Source organism: Chelonoidis abingdonii, chromosome 1, assembly GCF_003597395.2.
Source record: "Chelonoidis abingdonii isolate Lonesome George chromosome 1, CheloAbing_2.0, whole genome shotgun sequence".
In the NCBI taxonomy this organism is placed as follows: Eukaryota; Metazoa; Chordata; order Testudines; family Testudinidae; genus Chelonoidis; species Chelonoidis abingdonii.
Genome location: NC_133769.1, coordinates 164,861,969 through 164,884,417, shown reverse-complemented (window position 1 = coordinate 164,884,417; position 22,449 = coordinate 164,861,969). Strand labels below are relative to the sequence as shown.

The window sequence follows — 22,449 nt, the reverse complement described above, 5'->3', positions numbered from 1 at the left end:
TTCATCCCATCCTCTTCTCCACCCTCTTGCTCTTCCCTACTTCACACTCCTTTCCTTTTTGCTCCCCTCTGCTATCCCATTTGCTCTCAAGCTCTCTCTCATTCTAATATGGGGAAAAAGAAAATCTTCTTTAGTTTGGGGGCAGGGATGGGGGGGAGAAGGGAAGGGGTTAAGCACATTTCTCTATAATTAAAGAGAAAATTTGACTCATAAGTATTAAAAGAATCTATTTATAGTTTTATTGGTCTTTACTGTATACTGCTTCTAACCTGAATATAAAACAATTCAAAAATCCAGGAGCTTCTCCTCCTGGAGCAGTTATAACAATTCCAGTTATTGTTCCCATAAGAACTAGCTACTTTAAATACAGGCCCTTTGTTGAAAATTCCTTGGTTTCCTCCAGGCACTGGACTGTGTTCAAGCTATTTGCTGTAAGAGGCAGTTAGATGCCAAAGAGAATTTTGAGGTCGGCCAGGGTGAGTTTGGTGATGGAGTCTCCTGTGCCCGACAGGACTTGTTGAGCCAGATCTTTCTTCTTGGTTTGGAGTTGTGAGATCTTTTCTTCCACTGTCTGCTCACAGACAAACCTAAAACCCAAAGCACCAGATCATCCTAATTTCTGGAAACATCAGCATTTCAAGCTTCCACCCCCTTTCAACTTCCAATTACTCACCTTGTTTTCAAGAAAAGGGGAGCAAATCATTTTCATAGCACCTCTCATCCAATGTCAGACGCACACTGCAGCCACCACCATTTATCTTACTAAATGTTTATAGGTTTGTAATTTGAAACTTAAATTTTTTAATTATAAGGAAAGAAATCTGCGTCCTGACTAATCCCTCCTTGAATCATCGTTCTTATTGATATTAAGAATTTCCAAAAGTAGAGGGCCACATTTGGAATCAAGAGTTTGAAGACCATATTAAACACATGGAACTATATTTGTCCACATAATGAGTGTCTTGATGAATGCAAATGGGCTGATGGCTGAATTGCACTCAGCAGTGGAGAGACTCAAGGCATTCATCAAGCCATTAAAGGAAAAGAGCAGTATTGGGCTTCCACTTGTTGAAAATCAATTTCAGATCAGCAAATCAGGAGGCAAATTCCAGAAACATTCATACAACGCGGCCTCTGTATCCTGTGCACAGCCCTGAAGTTCAGAAACAAACATCAAAGCAAGCCCATGTCACCCTTCAAAGCCAAGACTTTATAAGGCTGTTGTCTGTCACGTGCACTGCTAACTCAAGTTTAGAACAGCTGACCCTGACCTGTGTATCACCACATCATTCTTCTGCCCCACTCGGTATATACGGTCACATGCTTGATCTTCAAGCGCAGGATTCCTGCAAGGTAAGAAAACTGCTCAGATAGTCTAGTGGCTTGTTAATCTTAGAAACAATGAAGACAAGTCCTTATCCTCAGCTCGTGTGTCCCTCTCCCCATTATTCCCTCTATACAAGAAACGTGACCTCCTCCCTAGCTCCCTTACTGTTCTGATTACCAGACAATGCACTGCAAATCAGATTCTCCCTACACTTCTGCTGAAGGTCTACCACCTTCCTCATTGCCGTTTGCATTACACACAGGAATTGCTATACCAGAAATCAGACCAGTGGTCTATCTAGTCTCGTTTTTCTGTCTGATCATGGCCAGTACCAAGTGCTTCAAAGGAAGGTACAGGAAACTGCATAATAAATAATAAGGCTGGTTATAAATTAATAAATCCTGATTTTTTTAATATAAAAAACGGACAATTTTTTCAATAATATTTTAATGAAAAACGTATCCCTCTGTTTCACCAACTCCAGTGGACAGTTAAAGTATAACCTACCCATGATAGAAATGTCTTCCTTACCTTTATTGCTTAGTAGTTGGCTTATATCCTGAAGATTAAGAGGGGTTTTGTTTGTTTGTTTTTTTAAAGCTAGCTAATGCAACTATGGATGCTGTAATTATCCACATAAATGTCAAACAGTTTGGCATCCTTAGCTCTTGCCTCAACATCTAGTGGCAAAGAATTCCAGAGGTTAATTGCACATTGGTAAAAAATATAAGTACTTCCGTTTATTAATTTTTAAATTTGATGTCTTTCAATTGCATCGACTGCTCCTTTGTTCTTGTATTATGAGAGAGGGTAAGCTGGGACAGGCTGATTTACCTTCTCCGTACCATTCTTTGTTGTGTTTCTCTCTACTGCATCCACTCATTCTTCTCTCTAAACTGAAGAGTGCAAATCCTTCCAGTCTCTCTGCACCCAGGATTTTTTCTATGCCTTTTATCATTTTCTCTCTAGGTATCTACAAGACCATTCAGTTTGTAAACTAGCTCTGAAATCCATTTATTTCTTCTCTATCCCCCCCACCATACACTTTTTTTTTGGAAATGGTATGGCCAGAACTGACCAGTCTTCCAGAGGAAGCTATACCACTGACTTACATAACAAAATTTTAATGTTCCTAGGGTTGCTCTGCATTCTATTCCTTATACGTCCTAACATTTGGTGGCGTACTTTCATTAGATGTCACTGTGGCAAGCTTAATTCTTTTTCCCCCCCAAGCAGTTAGCAACTTTGGAACCCTGCAACTTGTCTGAGTTGTTCAAATTATGCAATGCACGTTACCTCACACTTGTCAATATTAATGTTCATCTATCATTGAGTTACTATTCATTTCACTGTGTTAGATCTCTTCAAAGTTCCTTAAAAAAGTCTTCTCTAGTCTTAGGTAAGGATCATCTCTCACATATTTGTACAACACTTAGCAGAACGGGGCCCTGATTCATGACTGGGGCCTTTGGGCACAACCATAATACAAACAATAATTCTACTAAAAGTCAGAATGATAGGTCCCCTACAGTCCTGCAATATAAGCAGCTGATTTATATGAAAGATTGCATATTGTGGAAGAAGCGAAAGAATTGACAAGGATTTGTAGGGGATCTTAATGCACGTCAGTCTGTTAACAAGAGTTAGGCCAGCTGTAACCCTAACGACGTGAGATTTGTAGAAGCGAGGATAGTGTGAGGCGAGTAGGAAAGAACTGTGTGAGAAGTTATCACAACCTTGCACTGATAATCAAATACGTAGACTGGCACCCAGAAGTGAGGAAAATAAGATAGCAGGATGGCCTATGCATAAACAAACTGCATCTGTTGCTCATCACTGTCTGTAATATTGCTTGCTATTGTCTGTAACAAAGGTATAAATGCTTGCTGTAATTGTTTACCTGTTGAGAGACCTGTCCGGGACTGGGGCAACCCAGTGTCCTAGGGCACTCCCTCCCTCTACTGCAATTGCTGGAGAAATAAAGTATTTGCTGCACCCAAACAAAAAGCGAGAACTGAGTTTTTCCTCCGACAATATTTTTGTTAGTAGCTCTGACACTCCATTCTCACATTCCTACAGACCTCTCCAATCATGGTGATTGGCTGCTTTCTAAATCTGTCACTTATCAATTTGTTCCAAAACAAGCCCCCTGGCCTCAGATATTTTTATTTTCAGAACAGATTACTTCTGGAATTGGCACCTCTCTAATAGCTTTTGCGGTAAAGACTAAGCATTTATCCTCTGTACTGTTCTTATCCACTTAAATAGTTTGTTTTAGCTATCAAGTGGGGCTTTACTGCCATTTTTCACAGTACTGGGTGTCAGACTGGCCATGAGTTGAATTGTTCTTGAAAGTTTCATTTGAAAAACATTTTGCCTTGACAAAAAAGTAATTTCAGGAATGGAAAAGCAGGACTACGTGTTTTACCATTCAACCAGATACATCCTTCTCTTGCAGTTTGTGAGCACTCATGTTACCCATGCGGAAGTAAAGAGCCAGTCTACCCTCAAAGTTTCCATCTCACTTTACCAGTGCATGTCAAGAAGGAAGAGGTGGTTTCCTCCAATTAAGTTAAGGCCAACGCCTCCAGCCAGGAGCGAGATCAACATCACCTTCAACAAAGAACAATAAGTCAGAAAGACAGGTTACTTTCATAGATTCGTAAAAGCAGCAGAGAATTCTGTGGCACCTTATAGACTAACAGATGTTTTGGAGCATGAGCTTTTGTGGGTGAATACCCACTTTGTCTATTAGTCTATAAGGTGCCACAGGATTCTCTGCTGCTTTTACAGATCCAGACTAACACAGCCACCCCTCTGATACTTTCATAGATTCATCTATTCCAAGGCCAAAAGGGAATGTTGTGATCATCTAGACTGACCTCTTGTATAATAGAGGCCATTGAACTTGCCCAAATTAATTTCTAGAGCAGATCTTTTAGAAAAACATCCAATCCCGATTTAAAAATGGCCAGTGATGGAGAATCCACCACAACTCTTGGTAAATTATTCCAATGGTTAATTACTCTCACTGTTCAAAATGTACAGCTTATTTCCAGTCTGAATGTCTAGCTGCAACTTCCAGCCATTGGATCCTGTTATACCTTTCTCTGCTAGAATGAAGGGTCCATTATTAAATATTTGTTCCCCATGTAGATACTTTATAATAAAGCCACCCCTTAACCTTATTTTTGTTAAACTAAATTAAATAGACTGAGCTCTTTGAGTCTATCACTATACGGCATGTTTTCTAATCCTTCAATAATTGTGGCTCTTCTCTGAGCCCTCCCCAACTTATCAACTTCCTTCTTGAATTGTGGGCAACAGAACTGGATACAGTATTCCAGCAGTGGTGGCGCCAGTGCAAATATAGAGGTAAAATCTCTCTGCTTTAAGGGGTCCATTCACAAACAAGTTAATGCCCCATTTAATCTAGATTTTGGTTCAAGACAGATTACACCGACTGCCTTGTCTGTGTATATTTAGTGCAGCAGAACTTGGATTGACAACCCTGGAGACTGACCCTATCTGCAAGACTGAACAGCCTAGAGAGCACTAGGGCAGGCTTCCCCCATGCATCACTATATTTCTCCTGATTGGGAGGGATGACCTCTAAGTGTGAAGGAAGTTCTGTTACCATCCATTTTGTGAGTTTTGGCAATGTGGATCTCCTGTGCACTAAGAAATGGATCAATACCTCCTCTAACTCATCTCACTGATGACACTAACAGTCAGATGGTAGAGATTAAGAGACGACTGCTAGATCGGGGGACCTAATAACTGCTTGTCTGAGGGAAGCTGGTATCTTGCACTGCTTTAACATCTCCACCAGCAGGGGACCCAGTACCATTTGGTTTGAGGTTACAAACTGCAAGGAGCAAAGATCCATTTTGCAGATATCAGCCTGTGGCTCTCCCAAATCTCCAGTAAGACTGTCTCCACTAGCACTTGTGGGTAAAATTTTTGTCAGTTAGGGGTGTGAAAAAACATCCCCCAGACTGACCTAAGTTTCACTAACAAAAGTGTCGGTGTGGAAAGTGCTATGTCAGCGGGAGATGCTCTTCTGCTGACATAGCTAACGCCGCTTGTTGGAGATGATTCAATTATGCTGGCAGGAGAGCTCTCTCCCATCGGCATAGAGCAGCTACACGGGAGACCTTACAGTGGTGCATCTGTGCCACTGAAAGGTCTGTAGTGTAGACATGGCCTTAGACTAGTTAAAATGTCATCAGATTCATTGTGGCATTTGCCCCTTCCAAACACGGATTTACACTTGAGGGAACAGCCAGTCCAGTTTGAATTGCAGAAACTTCCACAAAATGTTTAGAAAAAATAATCTGCACAGAGAAGTGTTCAACCTGCACTCAGACTACCCAGCCATCTGAAGTTCCAGTAGACAGAATTTCAGAAGCTGTCATAGATGAAATGGAAATCTTCCTCTCCCAACTGCCATGGCATTGGATTTTTTTTTTTAAATTTTGGCCCAATCTGAATGAACCAGTTACAAATGTCTCAATTGGGTCACTCCATTTTAGACAGAGATGAAGTATGAATTCTCCCCCACCAACTTAGCATCCTTGTCCTCAGACTTGGATCAGCACGTGAAGTCTAACAAACACTGTAGTGTTCATTTGGCTCTGTTTGTAAGTGAACCTAATATCCACCTCCCTTCCATAAATCGGTGGTAGGTGACTGAACAACTGAGGTTTTGCATGAAGTACCACATGTACTGGGAGAAGAGGCTGTAGGGAACAATCCTACAATGGCTCCCATGTCATGGGAGTAGCATGACCCAATACATCTTTGATGTCATCAATCTGCGGTGGGGTAAGCTAGGAAGAGTTTCTGCCTGATGTGAATTGCCTATCTCACAGGCTCCCAATCTTGCAGACACAGTTTAATGTTAACAGAGACTTTGGTATGATTGGGTACCAGCAAGCCTTTAACTTGCCTGAGAGCCAGGCATTCTTAAAATGGAAGATTAAAGAATAACACAGAATAGTGTCTATAACAGAAGTGCTCCCATTCACAGACATCTGGCTTTTAAAGGTACATCCTCCCACCACAAACACACATCTTGATGCCTGATATAGAATCTGGCCCAGCAAATCCAATCATAAAGAAAAGTAACTACCCCAGCTATTAATAGCTGCATTGAACACAGCTTTCCTGATCCCAGTTCATACCCGAGGCCCTTTGGGATTGTTATTGAACTCTTCCACCAAATCCATCCTTTGCTTAGGATTGACAGAGCCATCCACTGTAGCATACTTCAGCCCTTGACGCTCGAGGTGCACTGCCACAATCTTCAACATGCTAGTCCACTGAGATACAATGACACTGAAGAGAGAGAGTCCAAAACAAGCATCAGATACATTGTAACAACCCTATAACGGTAGTGTCTTGCCCCCAACACATTAAGAGTGAATTAAATCTGTTTATCTTAGGGTTTAACCTATCACCATAATGTGAGTGTTTCCCACCAAAATCAACAGCAAAGTCCCTAGAGGGACTTTATGGAATCAGCCTCTTTCCTTTTTGGGGTCAAAACTCTGCTTGGAGTAGGTCAGCTTTTTATATTTTTTTTTGGGTGGGGGGGGATCTAATGGTAGAAAGGTGCTTGTTGCATGTCATTCTTATACTGGAAAAAGCTTTTTGAAGGCAGATTTGCAGTGTTCCCTACAAGACAATCACACTCAGGATTCACCTGATCTAGTCTGGAAATTTATTCTATAAGTGGCTTAGGCCTGGTCTACACTACGCTGTTAAATCGATTTTAACAGTGTTAAATCGATTTAATGCTGCACCCGTCCACACTACACTGCTCTTTATATCGATTTAAAGGGCTCTTTAAATCGATTTCTGTACTCCTACAAAACGACAGGAGTAATGCTAAAAATCGATATTACTATATCGGATTAGGTTTAGTGTGGACGCAAATCGACGTTATTGGCCTCATTATTTTACAGTAGCTACCCACAGTGCACCGCTCCAGAAATCGACACTAGCCTCGGACCATGGACGCACACCACCGAATTAATGTGCCTAGTGTGGACGCACACAATCGACTTTGTAATATGTTTTATAAAATCAGTTTAAGCTAATTTGAATTTATCCTGTAGTGTAGACGTAGCCTTACATTCAAGATGGAGATGAGGTATCTGAGCAGTGACTGCTGCTGTGCATTCTAGAAATCCAGAACTGTATTATCAGACTAGCAGACACTTGATTTGCATGTGCCTGCTGCTGTGCCTGGAAGTCAGGTAAGCACATGGGCATACACAAATCAATTTCTTCCTCATACATCGGAGTGTGCTTTTTGCACACAAATTGTCAAAAAAAAAAATAATAATAATCAGGCATCAGTTTCCAGCTGGAGCAGGCAGTGACTATTCCTTTTTAGTAACAACCTGACCAAACAGCAAGAGTGACTAAATGGCAACCTCACCTCCAGCAAGTGGCCATTGAGCACAGTGTGTTTATTCTGAGACAGAAAGACTAAGCAAGCTGTTTCTCATTGCAGTCAGAGATCTGTCCATAAGACTATTCTGACACACAGTCTAGAGATTTCCCCCTCCTCCCCCCAAGCCTGCACCAAACTGTTCTAGAACAGTCCATTGCAAAGAGTTTCTCCGGTATTTTCAGATGTGTGACCCTCTTAATAGAATGCCCAAATCCTGCATTTAGATAAGATCTTTGGCGCACCAGTCAGGTATTCAGAAGCACAGGTGCTAATCTCAGCATATGAATACATATTTCTGAAGAACTGTTACGATTGCTCCTACATTCTATTCTAATGGGTTCTTAGAAGGCACACACCACTGTGGGATCTGAACACTTACATGCACCATTTAGGGATTAAACTGAACCAGTCTTCCCTTCTCCCACCCATACTTGCTCTTTGGCACTTCATATAATAAAGAAAATTATCTCCCACGCGTTATAGATCAGGGAGTTCCTCCCTCCCTAAGGTCTCTTGTGAGAGAATCAGATGGCTTACTTGAAAGATTCTGCCCCGCCATGTGTCAGTCTTGTGTCCTCCCACACACCAGACCTCCTTGCCTCACATTGTAAATCACCATTTCCCAATGTGAGATACATGTCCCCCTGGGAAGTGGGGAGGACTGGCTGGAGGGCCATGGAAGACTTACACATTAAGATTTGTAGCAGTTCAGCAACAAGATTATTTTCATTTTCCTGAAGTGGGGCTCAGCTTTCAAAAGTTTGGGAAATGCTGACTTAAGCACAGATTTACTCCATCCCAGGATTTTTTAATTTTATAAGAATTTTCTCCCAGATTCTTCGGTATGACCAAAATAATTCTATTATACCCAAGAGAATATTGCCCACCTGGTTTTCAGATCGCCTCAAATACTCTCCACACACATTAATCCTGAATTCACATCCACCTAGTTCCCCAATCACTTTCAAAGTCTCTTCTCCAAATCTCCTCTTTGAGCTTCCTGCGTGCTTTCACACATGGCTGACAACCTGAAATGTTGCAATACTGGGGTGTAGTGGGGTGGTTTCCCAACTCCAGTGGAAAAGGGTCAAAGTCAGCCCTGGGAGAAGGTTGGGGCTGAGAGCTGCTAAGCTGGACTGCTTGGGGAAGTGGCCACAGCTGGGCCACGCCTCAATCAGGCCACAGCTGGCCTGTATAAAAAGGCTGTGAGACAGAGACCCAGAAGTCTCTCTCTCCAGGCTGGGGGAGAGCAGGGCCTGGCTGCCTGCAAAAAGGGTACTGGGAGTGAAGCAGTGCTGGGGAGAGCCAGAGGATCAGGGGAGCTCCAGGCTGGCAACTCCCCTGGCTGCAGGGCATAGTCCAAGGCCCACAGAGGTACTTGGAAGCAGGCAAAGGCAGCAGGTCCGAGCCCCCTTGCCTATGAGGAGTGGCTTACACTGCAGTCTGCCCCAGGGAGCAGGGGCTTAGTGCTGACTGGCAATAGCCCAGACTGAGGCAAGGTGGAGATCAGAGGGTTGGGGGTTCCCCAAAGAGAGGAGGCCCTGAGACAGTAGGGGATATTCCCAGGGGGCAGCCCCAGGGTAAAGGGGCACTGGGGTCCAGGAGGGACACAGGACCAGCTACAAGCAGGACACCAGCCTGCAGATGGCACTCTGGGTCAAAAGAGCCAATTCCCTGAAATGACCAGCAGGAGGTGCCGCAAAGGTGAGTCCTGCACCTTTACATGGTGACATTTCATTTTTGAGGGGGTTCTGTATCAGATCTTACCCATTCTTCCCCATGCCCACAAAAATGCACCCCAGAAAGAGAGGCATTATCACACTTACCTCTTCTGGAATTTTGAGTGACTTTGGATAGTCTTCAGTTCAGCCAAGAGATGCGATAGCTGCAGGAAAAGAAGTTAGTCTACTTGCTGTGGAGCCAGAAGGCAGCCTGCACTTTAGCACTGGATACACAGAAAAGGCTAAATCCAGACTTAAGTGAGGTCTTCCGCTTGGCTGCCTGAGATAGCTTCACAGGATGTTAACTGATGCTTTGTAAACCTGATTTTTGCCTTCATATACAAACTCACACTATTTTAAAAAAAGAGTCAGTAATCCACAGACACTTGGTTTAGGTAAACCAATGGCTCTCAACCTTTCCAGACTACTGTACCTCTCTCAGGAGTCTGATTTATCTTGTGTACCCCCAACCTTCACCTCACTTAACAACTTGCTTCCAAAATCAGACATAAAAATACATAAAGTGTCACAGCACATTGTTACTGAAAAATTGCTCACTTCCTCATTTTTACCATGTAGTTATAAAATGAATCAATTGGAATAGAAATATTGTACTGACATTTCAGTGTACAGTAGAGGACTATAAACAAGTCATTGTCTGCATGAAATTTGAGTTTGCACTGACTTTGCTAGTGCTTTTTATGTAGCTTGTTATAAAACTAGGCATATCTAGATGAGTTGATGTACCCCTGGAAGACCTATGTACCCGTATTGATATGCATACGCCTGGTTGAGAACCACTGAGGTAAGTTACATTGAGTAAAAAATGTAAGTGTTCACTATATGATGTTGCAAAAGGGTAATTTAACTCTGCAAAAGCAACTAAGTTGTAATTCGCCTCTGTAACTTTTTACTATAGCTACTGTGACTTTTAGAGAAGTCTTATCTAGTAACAGTAAGAAGACCACAAGACATGGAAACCATGATCAGAAATCAAGAGTTACAAACATTTTGTAGCAATCAAACTTCCCTTGTAGACCCAGGCTAATATTGCTCCCCTTCTCCCACCCGTTATCTAAAGGTTTTAGAGACCACTTTGCTGCCACCTCCTTTCCTCTGCCTAGGAGCTCTGTACTGTCTCAAGGGTCTAATGTTGGAGACAGGCATTGAGAGTCCACCAGCATGGTAGATCCTGTGTCCCCTGGTGGCTTTGTTGCGGTACTCTTCTCTTATAGCCTCCTATGCAGTTTAACAGGATGGAAGCTGCCAGAAAAGGGTTCATCTGTATATTCATCTACCCATGCCCAAACTGCTGACCCACCCACCTAGACAACTAAACATATCAAGGTATCAGAATTCACTTAAAAAAATACAGGAAAATGCTGAAATCTAGACCTCCCAAGATGTGACAGAACCACAGCCAGCATACTTTGGTGCTTTCTCTGGTGATGTCAAAGAGATCCATGCTGAAAGCCTTGCCATTGAGATAGACGGTAGATTTTGGGTCGGGACCTTGGAGTTCTGACAAAGTCAGAGCACTGAGGTGTTCTTCCAGGGAAAGAGAGAGGCCTTCACCGTTCAAGTTAGCTTGGTCCAGGGCCTGCAAAACAGTAAATAAGCAGATATAGTAAGGAATGAGAGCCACATGCACACCAGCAGACAGTAACCAGAAAGCATCATCATCTGCATACTATTAGCAGAACTTCAAGCATCGCTTAGGGACCATTCTCTTTCCTGGGCTGCACACCCACAAGATGGAGCTGCTTCTTAGAGCATGGCTTTATCTTCTGCTTATATCTCCAAATCACAGTTGAAATACATAGTTTAGAGCAGTGGTCTCCAAACTTTTTTGATCGCACACTATCAGTAAAAAATTTTTTTGAGCACACACCCCTTGCTGCGCCGGCTCTACTGTTTTTGCCAAAGCTCCCTCCCCTCCACCCCAAAAAGCAGTGCTCCTCCTGCTATACACCCCCAAGGATCCTCTTGCGCACTCCACTTTGGAGACCACTGGCTTAGAGGGTGGTGAAGCAGTCTATAGCACTTCACCCCTGAAGCCTCCCTATAAGATGGGAACGCTTTAGCCCCATTTTACAGATGGGGAAATTGAGATGGAAGAGAACTTGTCCAACGTTCAAGGGGGTTGGTGTTGAACCTGGGAATGGAACTCATAAGTGTGGCTTACAGAACTTTACCATGTGATCTGTACTGGCAACTTTTATCTTAAATCTGAAAGGTGAAAACCACAAGAAATTATGGCCTAACATGAAAGATGCTGCAATCCGCTCCATATTACACAAGTCAGGTGTGGCGCCTGGCCTCTTGGCAAGTTGTTCAGTTATGGAGGCCACATCTGCAATGTTCAGTGCTTAACCAGCTCTTTAATGCAGCCTATTGCAGACCTAATTCTTTGTTTTAGGAATTCCTGGTAACAATGCCCCAACTTCATTTTGCATACATGCCAGTACCAGATGGCGCACACGCCCCCACCAGATCAAGGATTGTGGCGTTCACAAGCATGACACTTCAGTAAGTGACCAAGGTCAGCAAATAAAAGATCAAGTCATGGATGGGGCAATATGACTCAATGTGATTCTGGTAAGACTGCTTCTACAAGAAAGACTAACTCAGGTAGATTCAGAGAAGAAAAACAAAATGATTAGTTTACAGAAAAAAATTAGTAGCCAACTAAACTGGCTAAGACTAGGAGCGAAGAGAGGACACAATAACAGTGAAATATTTGCCAAAACACACACCAAGGATAGAGAAGAATTTAAGAGAAATTTAAAGGAAAAAAGTATGGGCTGAACATCAGGAAATGTTTCCTATTAGGTTGTTGCTAGTTTCTTTCAAATATTCTGCAAAAACTGGTTTGGTTCAAAAAAGAGCACACTTCTCTACCTTATGAGTTTACTGTGATACTGGCAGACCAGGTGCCAGCTCATGGCCAGGCCCCTACACTTCACTGAACACTGACAAGTGCATAGTTGGAATCAGTATGGCTCTCCTGTGTGTTAGTATTGTTAAAATAGGAATTAGATTCATAAGCATGTGTTTAGAATTACAAAATGTATACATCTTATTTATAACTTCTGTATGCCATATTGTAAGGTTATAGTAAGTGTTTGCATTGTAATCCTCTGGAATTGTGTAAGTCAAACAGGAAAGGAGCATTAATTAATGTAGAAATACTGGCTTCCTACAGAAGGTGTTAGGTCCTGCCCCCGAAGAAGGTCCATTGAACCCAAATGAGCCATTGTGAAACAAAGAGGGGAAGGAAAAAAAAAAAAAAAAAAACAAAAAACTTTGATTGCTCCCCTCCACCCCCATGAAGAGGAGATTTGCAGGTGGATTCGTCCCATCAGCTTGAACTCTGGGGGAAGGGAACAAAAACCACTGACAAGAAAGAACTGTCTCTGTATGCTGCTTGAACTTTGAGGGGTGAAGATTTCTAAGCATAAGCAAGAGATCCACAGCTGGGTTAGCACTAGAGAATTTATAGAGCTTGCTTATTACCGCAGTTTCTATTACCTTGTGTAAGCTAAGACTAACTCATTTGTGTGTGTATATTTACCTGCTTGTAAATAAACTCTTATTTTTCTTAAGAAATCTTTAGTTAATTAATTATAGGATTGGCTACAAGTGTCACCTTTGATAGAGGACTGACCTGGGGTAAGTGACTGGTCCTTTGGGCTTGGGAGTGTCCTGAATATTATTGTGACTTTTGGAGTAAGAGACCATCTATCACAAAGGCAAGTTTGCCGGTGTGACAAGACAGACTGGAGTACCCAAGGACACTGTCTGTGACTCTTAAGGCTGTCACAGCACTTGAGGAGATTACACTTGATACTTGGTTGGTGAAATCTAACTATAAAACTCACAACCAGTTTGGGGTTGGTGCCCTGCTTCTCCAGTGTCTGCCTTGAGGTTGGTTCTTATGATTGTGAGCCACTCCAGCCAGCTTGGATATTTGTATATTAATATGAATCGCCCATAAACTTACTCAGACAGCCCCCAATCCTAATCCTACCGCAAAATCCTAAAGTCGTTACTTACCGATAAACTAACCACTGAAACGCAGCCACCTCTGGGTTGGACAGCAACATGATAACATTTTAATACATAATGTGGCCAATTAAAATGAAAGGAAAATGTGTAATCTGGCCAAGATGCTGGCACTAAAGTCCACCCCCCAGCCAACCATGATGGGGAACTGGACTGACCTCAGAGGGAAGAATGCTCCCAAATGAGTTACCAACATAAACCTCCTCCTGTACTTGAGAGTTCTTTGGAAGTTCCATTCAAGGAATTAGAGATCTGACATGTATAGGCAAAATTGCTCTGTGCTCTAATCAAGTGCTTCTAAAAATGATTCATTGTACAAACCACATTAATCACAGTACAAGACTGCATGATTACCACTTTTAGTAAAGAAAGATGGCAGCAGCACTGGCGGAGTCTCAACAACATGGACAAGACATGGACAGTACTTGAGACGTGAGAGTCACTTTGGGAATCCTTTCGACTGGCTCCAAATTCTTGTACTACTATTAGGAAGGAAGAAAATACAGAAAGCATTCAGAGGCATATCAAAGCAGCAGCTCTACCAGTCAGTCATATTTCAACAAGAGGAAATGAAAAGTAACAGCAGTTTAGCATGAAACTTGTGTTTTGCTGGGCTTGGGATGTTCCTACACAAGAAGCAAGAGATTACATAAATTATGTTTACACTTCTGTTAAACTTTTCATTAATCTTCAGCACCCTCGTTGAGTGGATATTGTACCCATTTCAGAGAGGAAGAAATGGAGGCCCAAAGAAGTTAAGTGACTTGGGCAACACCACAGTGTGAAAAGGACATGGGAGTCCTGAATCAGTCCCCAGGTCTAACCACTACAAGACATTGCTCACACCATCACCTGCCATACCAGTTCTTTGCTGTAACTTGCACCACACCTCCTTTTTTTACCCAGAGCAAACAGATATGCAGCATACAGAGAGCCCTATAACTTAAAGGTGAGCCTGGCAATAGCACTGCCAGAAAAAGGCTTTGCAGACACACACCAAACCTTCCCCCTGCATATTCTATAGCAACACTCTTTACAAGGGCAGCAGTCAAGCTGTTTGCCAAAGAAGAGCCCCAAGGTGCTGAGAACTCAGGAGTCATAGCTCTCACTCTCTGCTCTGCTGTCTCTTAAAATTAAGAGAGAATTTCCTCAAATTTAAAAAACCACTCCCCGCAGAACATTTCTGCAGCCTCTATTCTAACCTTTATCAAATGGGTTAGCACCAGAGTACTCTTTGCAATGATTCTTCTGCTCTTCTTGTCTCTTTAAGTAGGACTGAAGTGTTGACCTGGCAAAAATGAAATACAGCAGAGTTACGCAAGGGAGAAATTAGAGATAGGCTGTGTCTAAATAGTTGTGTCCCACAAACAATTTACAATCTAAGCCAGTGGTCCCCAAACTTTTTACCTCATGCCTCCCCTTACCCATGTCCACTGCCCGCTCTCCTAAGCTGGGGCTGAGTGCAGGGCCACGGCTCCAGGAGTGGGGGATGCAGACAGGGGTAAGGGGACGAAGTTGGGATCACGGCGGGGGGGAGGGGGGGAGAAGGCCTTGGGGCCAGGAGCAGAGCCTCAGCCAGCATCTAGGGCCAGAGGGCACTCCCTCCCCACCCCCTGGGGAGGCTAGCCCAGGCCCCAGCCCCACCCCAGAACATTCCTCTAGACCCCCCTCAGGGGGATGGGATGCGCCCCACAGTTCAGGGACCTCTAAGAACTGGAGTGAGGATGGAGAAACAAGATGAGCTTCACCAGCGAGCAAGTTATCACGTCTCTAGTTAATGCTATTATTTTGTGGTTCACCTTCAAGGGAATCCCATGTCAGAGTTTCAGACAAACAAGTAAGGCTGGAATGGAGATCTGCTTTATAAAGCATGAGAGGAAGAATGCTCACCATCAAAAAATACTCTAACCTCATTTTTCTAGGAATGCAAGGCCCAACAGATAATGTTTTGTGCAAAATACAGATGAACATACTCTGGAGAAAGATACTCAACTGAAGGGAAAAACCTGGAATGTGGTGATGCTGAAAGAGAGGTAGTGGCAATAGTGGGCAGCAAGTTAGAAACTGGTTTGTGACAATGCAATTTTGGGTTGTGTACACAGAAGCTTGTCACGATGCAAGGAGGAGAAACTCCCTTCTATACATAGTTCTTTGGCGCAACAGCAGCTGAATACGGCATCCAAGGCAGCAAAGGGTATCAGTGGGTTGGACGGACTGACTTGAATAAAAATTTAAAAATATGCGTATTTATAGCTTGGATAAACAGGCCTGGGGAGTTAGAGCATAGTCTTCAACTATTTGATGAGCATAAAGACCACTGACAGAGAAAAATTAGCCTTGTTGAGACACAGACCTTTTGGAGGCTTGTGGAGGTGTCAGAAGGTAGAAGTCCTCCAGAACAACTGGGACCATGGAGGACATTCAGATCATTAGGAAGGGTCTGGCAGAGAGGGACTGAAGACAACTAGGATGTCACCTGCAAAGTTGCAGAAGTCCAAGAGGCTTGTCTACATTATACTTTTCTGGGAAACTGTGACAGTCTGCATCCTTAGGTTCACCACTTTTACAAAACTATGATAAATCTTGGACAAATTATGCCTTCTGAGGTATCATTTGAAAGCTCATAATCTCCTGAACATTACTGTTCTGGTAAAATGTGTATAAATATTGTATGTAAAGTTATAATATTCTACTGTATGACTTTACTGAGGCACGTTCCTAGTTTAGGGAAACAGCTTCAAACTAGTTCCCCAGAGACAAAAGGCTAGCCAGCACCTCAACCAGGTGTACACAATCAAATGGACTATCACCTGATTAAGCGGCCATTCTTTGGCAGGAAGAAGGCTGAGAGTGAGAAATTTACCTCTTGGCAATGGAACAGCTGGGGGTTCCCATGGAAACAGGTATAAAAATGAGGAAAAAAGTTATAAAAATGAGTAACAGAAGCCCCAAATCACTTCTCTCCTCTCATGGCATCAATAATGTTTGAAAGACAAAAGAAGCAAAATTGAACTAGGAGAGGAGTCCTGGCTGGAGGTATCTAGCCAGATTACTGTCTGCATGTTGTAAGCGAAACCTTTTTGCTTTACATTCATTTAGCTTGCTAAGTTAAGTATTAGCTTCCATTTAACCTTTTATTTCTTTGTAACCAATTCTGACTTTTATGTCTCATTACTCTTAATCACTTAAAATCCACCTTTCTGTAGCTAAACTTGTTTTATGTAAACCCATGTGTTTGAATTGAAGTGTTTGGGAAATGCCATTTGAGATAACAAGGTATTTGCATATTATTTTCTACGAATGAAATGATTAAGTTTATACTGCCTTGTACTGTCCAGAAGGAAAGAGCAGGGCAGTACAAGACGCACATGTCTGGGGACAAGTCCGGAAGTGGGAATTTGCTGGTGTCACTCTGCAATACAATTCAGGGGTGGCTGGCTAAGAGCACTCATAACTCACCTGAGAATAGCTTACATGCTAGAGGCTGTGTGAGAGCCGTCCAGGAGTGGCTGCTCTCACAACAAAGCAGTGTAAAAGGCACCCCAGGCTGTTTAACAGTCCAGTACCCTGGGTAATGTCACAGAAATTTCTCACCATTTTACACTGACATTCAGGGTGGTAATACAAAGGGCACAGGCAGTCAGAGGAGTTTTTAACCCCTGTATCATTGCAATCTGCTCCTAGCAGTGTTGAACAACATGGGGGTAAAAACACCAATGATCTGTTTATACTAGTGATCCCATTGTTACAACAAATGTTGGAGCTGTAATGATGGGACTGCCAAGGTAGGAGGAGATTTCCAAGAAGCATATACACAGTCAGATGTTATTTGGAAAGCAAAATTTGCCCAGACAGTCCACTCCTGGCTTAATAAAATTTCACTGTAAGATGAAAACAAGAATGGGAAAGGATGGGAAGTCAACATCTTCCCGCCTTCTCAGACACTCATACCTTGATCTTGCAAAGAGCACATTGTACACAGACTGCTCATCTTCTGAGAGTTTTAACAGGTGCAACTGAGTGTGTCGCTCAGGCAGAGATACCTAGAGAGAACAAACAAACAGAGTCAGCCATTTACCAAGTAAAGATTTCAGAAAGCCCCATGATCACTGTTGATTCCTGCAGCTTCATTGAACCCAACACCACCAAACATATGCAAGACTCTGCTGTCTCAGAGATCAAACAGCTTGTCTTTCCCCAGGCCAGATGGCCCAGGACTGCTCTGCAGGCAACATGCTCAGCTCCTTGGGAAGAAATCTTTCACACTGCTGTGGATAGAATGCTGAAGCCCGTTTGGCCTTTTACAGAGTAGTGTTTCACATGGTCCTCCCCACAACATTCAAAGAGTCAGGGAATAACCACAAGATGGCAGCTATGAGCCAACATATGACAGAAGCCATGGATCATCAGGTCTAACAGGATGGCGCTATATTCTAAAATGGGTCAAGCACATCAGGTCCTAAATGGGCAGGATGTGATAAGGATGGGATGAAGTTTCTCACCTGATTTCAATCTTATATATATCTTTGTTCACTCAAGATTCAAGATGCTAAGCCATGTAGAGCATTCCCTGTTGGCTCTGCATCCGCGGATACAGTAACACCCCTAGGCTCCTCATCACAGCCACAGTAGTTAACAAGCGAGGCTGATTCTCTAACTTGGGCAGAGTTAGTGAATGTTCCCTCTGTGTAGATATTCACTATGTCCACTGAAACTTAAACATACTATTGGATAGGCATCCCTACAATCCACATACATGCATCCCCAGCCATGTTCCCTGAAGGTTCAACAGCTAAGAGTGAACATGCCTAACTTGGAGGTGGGGTGATCGTTCCAGAAACAGATGCCAGAGAGATTACTCAACGTTTCTCACCTCAGGCAACAGTCCCACCCAACTCTAGGCCCAATGCCATTGTGAAAACCCCTCCCCCAAGCCTCATAGTAGCATCTTGTAGTTCATCCCTCCAGATGCCAAGTTCCCTGGCATTCTTCACTTAAGAAATAGCTAAGTTAAGGGTGAACTCACCCTTGCCAACTCCAAACATTCAAAAACTATGAGTCCAGCCCTACGAAAATAAAGTGAGTAGAAAAGTAATGCTAGGGTGTTTTGTTTTTTTGTTAGCCTTCTGTTTTTCATCCCTCCTTAGGCTATACTTGCTTCACATTTTAATGCTTTTCTCTGCAATCATTAGGGCCAGAAACTTACTTATTTTAAATTAAAATTAAGACTCTCATACAATATCATGATTCCAGGAGCTGAGGCTTTAGGAAAAACACTACAAATCACAAATCTCCAAAAAAAAAAAAAAAAAAAAAAAAAAAAAAAAAAANGTACAACGGATTGGGAAACACAACTTTAGAAAGTCAGGTCTCACTGAAATGTCAAGAACTTGGTAGTGGTGATGCCAGAATAATACTAGTGTTTACTGATCTAATGTCTGCCCTGTACACTTGAAAAACATGCAAACTGAATTTGAAAGCACTTTAAAATGTTGACCCTTGTAGATAACCTAGTTTTTCTTAACTGTCTTCAAAATCCAGAACTAGCAGAATGGTTTATAATGAAGAATATGAGTTCTGACATTGCTTTGAAATCAAAGACCTAAATTACTGGCGGAATGTCTTCATAAACAAATTGAGGGTGGGAAGCGTGACATACTTACTGGCCTTCACTTTCTGTGGCTCCCAGCAAGCCAAATGCATTTGATAATCACTTTACATTAATCTTTAGATTTACTTTCTTCCATAAAAGTCCTAAAATGCTTTACAAGTAAAGCCTGGGCAAAACTGGTGAAAAATTCTGTGTAACATTTTTGTGATAGTTTGTTTCATGCTACTTGACTCCTCAGAACTTAATGAAATTCTGAGGGCCCAAAAGCTTTTCACATATAAGCTTGTAAAATCCAGCACAACATTTAGATGTAGCTTTTTTTTTTTTTTTTTTTTTTTTAAATAAAAAGGGTTCTGTATGCTGAGATTCCTCTAATGGATTATTTGGGGTAACGAATTGCTGTCTTAAATTGTACGTAACGATGCAAGGCCATCTTTGGCATTTCATTGCTGTTAAAATCCCAACAGTAGGAATGGCTAGCCTGAATAAGATAAATTTGAAACTTGATTAGATCTCTTCTCAGAGTATCCAGGCTCACCATTCTGACCTGGCCATTTGTTAGATGTAAGAGTTCAGTTCACTGATTCTCTGCTCTGTAGAATATTTTAATTGATAGGAAATTTAACTTCATTAGGCAAACAATAATATATAATAAGCTTTTTGTTCCATTTTGGGAAGCTAGGTTGCTTTTCCTGAAGAGGAAGCCAAGCCTCCTAGCTGGTGAATGATAGGGTCTGGTCTTGCATCCTAAACTGCAGAACAAAGGGAAAAAACAGTTGTAGAGTGATAAGCCCATATATGAAAAAATTACCATCTGATGGAGGGCACAGCTCACTTTCCCACCCCCAGAAGAGGAGAGAGGTCATTACCAGGGGCTTGCCGGTCAAGTCCAACTGGTCCTTGGTTCTCCGCAATAAGAGACTCCTGGTTAAGATACTCAATCTCTCTCCCCCTTTCTTTGTATTGTTATCTACCTGGTTCTTCCACAGCTTGAATTCATCAAAGGGAGAGCAACGCAGAAACCTATCAGGAGAGGAGAGAAAAGACAATACATGTAAGTTTAAATGAAGTTCTTTGGTTAGTCTCGAGAAGATCAGAAAAGAACCGGATTGCTTCCGATCCAAAACAGCCTTGTGTTCTGTTTACATCAAATTCCCTCAAACAAAAGCCCACAACAGTAACTGAATCTATATTCCGACTTAGCACTGACATCTTTATACACTAAAACAACAAACTGTCTGATGATCAGAGAAGTCTTACTCCCAATGGTGCTGGGGGCAGTGCTACTGGCTCAGCAGGGGTCACCTCCTCTTAGTTGGTATATTTCTGAATACCTCACTTTAAAAAAAAAAAAGGCAAAAAGAAAAATAGCATAAGAATTTGCCAAAAGGCATCACATTTAATGCTCCAAGCTCCCATCTCTCCAAATTGGACAATCTGTTCATCTCAAGTTTCTGGAAAAGTTTCCCTCCAATCACCAAGCTTGAAGTTAAACGCAGTGATTAAATCAGATACTTTTGTAAACAATTAAAAAACAACAAGTGTTCAACCCGCTTATGCCCCAACTAGAGCCACTTTTTGCAGAACCATCTAAATTCATAACTCATTTGTTGGAAACTACTGTAACAAGGACACGCTCCCTCATTCTAACGAAGCCCTAGCAATGCCACAGGAGAGTAACAATAACTATCAAATGAACACAGTTGTCCATTAAGGTCAGTGCCATGGTTAGTTCAGTTCTCCTGTAAGAACAAAGTAGATTGATAACCAACCTAACCCCCTTGATTATGAAAGCAAAACTATAAGCAATAGGTCAATGGACCAGGATACAGAGCAACTAGGCTGTGGACCACCTTATCTGCAGGTGTAGAACCTAATGCCATACAAAGAACTACGGTAAAAGTACTGGCCTAGCCAAAATCCATTCACCCGAGAGTTGCTCGGTGGTATTGAATTACTAAAGAATAACTGGATTGGGGATCCCCACCACTAGCAAAGTTACTCTACATCAGGATCTTTGGTTTAAATGACTGGACGATGCCTGTAGACAAAGCTACGGTTACCAGGGTTCTATTAAGCATCAAATGGGTAGTCGTGTTAGTCTGGAACTGTAAAAAGGGTTATATTGTTTCCCCATGTGGTCAGCTCACCTGAGCAGTGAGTACATATCCAGCAGGTTGTTCTGTATAGGCGTCCCAGTGACAGCCCATCTGGCACTGGCTCTCAGTTTGCACACAGCTATAGAAGTCTGAACTTTGGGGTTTTTGATATTGTGGGCCTCATCCAGTATAATCCGAGCCCAGGCTACTCGGAGCAGAGGTGAGCAAGGACATGACATATCCTGGAGGAGAAAGGAGGCTTGAATTTATAATTCTATATCAGGCTGGGGGCGGGGGGACCCCCATCCTGGACAGCCACAAGTCAATACATTCTGGGGGAGAGGAGGGAGGCAGGAAGTTTTTCCCTGGTGGAAGTCTCCACAAATCTGAGCAGGTTTAGCAGCCACCACTTCTATTGCGGGTCTCTCTCCACCCCTTTATAACATGCACTTGTTATTTGAGTCAAGAAGCTCTGCAAAACAGTCAAGAAAAAGTCTACCAGCCCAGGATCAAAGCATCCTTGCCTGTACTTTACCGTGATTATGGAGGATAATGAAAAGTGCATATTTTAATATCCTGCCCCAAAATATATTCATTCTGGACAAGCAGAATTTTGCCAGGTTATGACAAAGGGATAAATGTAATGCACCCCAAAAGATAAATCCCATCTCATTAAACACAAGACATTAATCCACGAGAGGAGATTTTACATTTACAAGTGTGTGGAAATACATAGATCCAGTGGCTACGGGAGACATATTTGGGTCCCTTGTGCATACAGATGTAAGGAATAAATATTATATACAGAGTGCACCCAGGGAATTGAGGTGTACTTCATCTATACCATAGAGTCAATTGAAAGGAGTTTTGACTTTAGGGTATGTCTACATTGCAAGAAAACACATATGGCTGGTCCATGTCAGCTGACTCCGGCTTGTGGGTCTTAGGCTGCAGGTCTATAAAACTGCAATGTAAACATTTGTTACGACTATTAAAAGTAACATGATTTTTGTAACCAAAATAGGATACTCTACTTTTTCTGTTTACTTTGTGCACTTGACAACACAGCATCTTCAGTCGGTTCCTCCTGTTTGTACAAGTCTCTCAAAGCAAGAGGAGATTAAAAAAGAAATACTTTTCCACGTACAATAATCTTAGGTGTT

The 22,449-nt window shown here is 42.4% G+C and overlaps 1 protein-coding gene across 2 annotated transcripts in view; it reads right to left on the bottom strand.

Annotated features, from left to right (window-relative positions):
* Nucleotides 1-223: 223 nt before the first annotated feature.
* The window catches only part of TTF2 (transcription termination factor 2), a 40,434-nt gene continuing 18,208 nt past the window's right edge, over nucleotides 224-22,449 (bottom strand). The window contains exons 13-23 of one of the 2 annotated variants that reach the window (XM_032783077.2): nucleotides 21,338-21,528; nucleotides 20,057-20,210; nucleotides 17,528-17,619; nucleotides 14,779-14,864; nucleotides 13,931-14,058; nucleotides 10,941-11,111; nucleotides 9,617-9,675; nucleotides 6,514-6,667; nucleotides 3,858-3,940; nucleotides 1,272-1,346; nucleotides 224-587 (exon numbers count right to left, since the gene is read on the bottom strand). In XM_032783077.2, the coding sequence (XP_032638968.1) occupies nucleotides 443-587; nucleotides 1,272-1,346; nucleotides 3,858-3,940; nucleotides 6,514-6,667; nucleotides 9,617-9,675; nucleotides 10,941-11,111; nucleotides 13,931-14,058; nucleotides 14,779-14,864; nucleotides 17,528-17,619; nucleotides 20,057-20,210; nucleotides 21,338-21,528 (1,338 nt within the window). In that variant the 3' untranslated portion in view covers nucleotides 224-442. The remainder of the gene's footprint in view (nucleotides 588-1,271; nucleotides 1,347-3,857; nucleotides 3,941-6,513; nucleotides 6,668-9,616; nucleotides 9,676-10,940; nucleotides 11,112-13,930; nucleotides 14,059-14,778; nucleotides 14,865-17,527; nucleotides 17,620-20,056; nucleotides 20,211-21,337; nucleotides 21,529-22,449) is intronic. The other variant, XM_075072377.1, reaches the window with a different exon arrangement.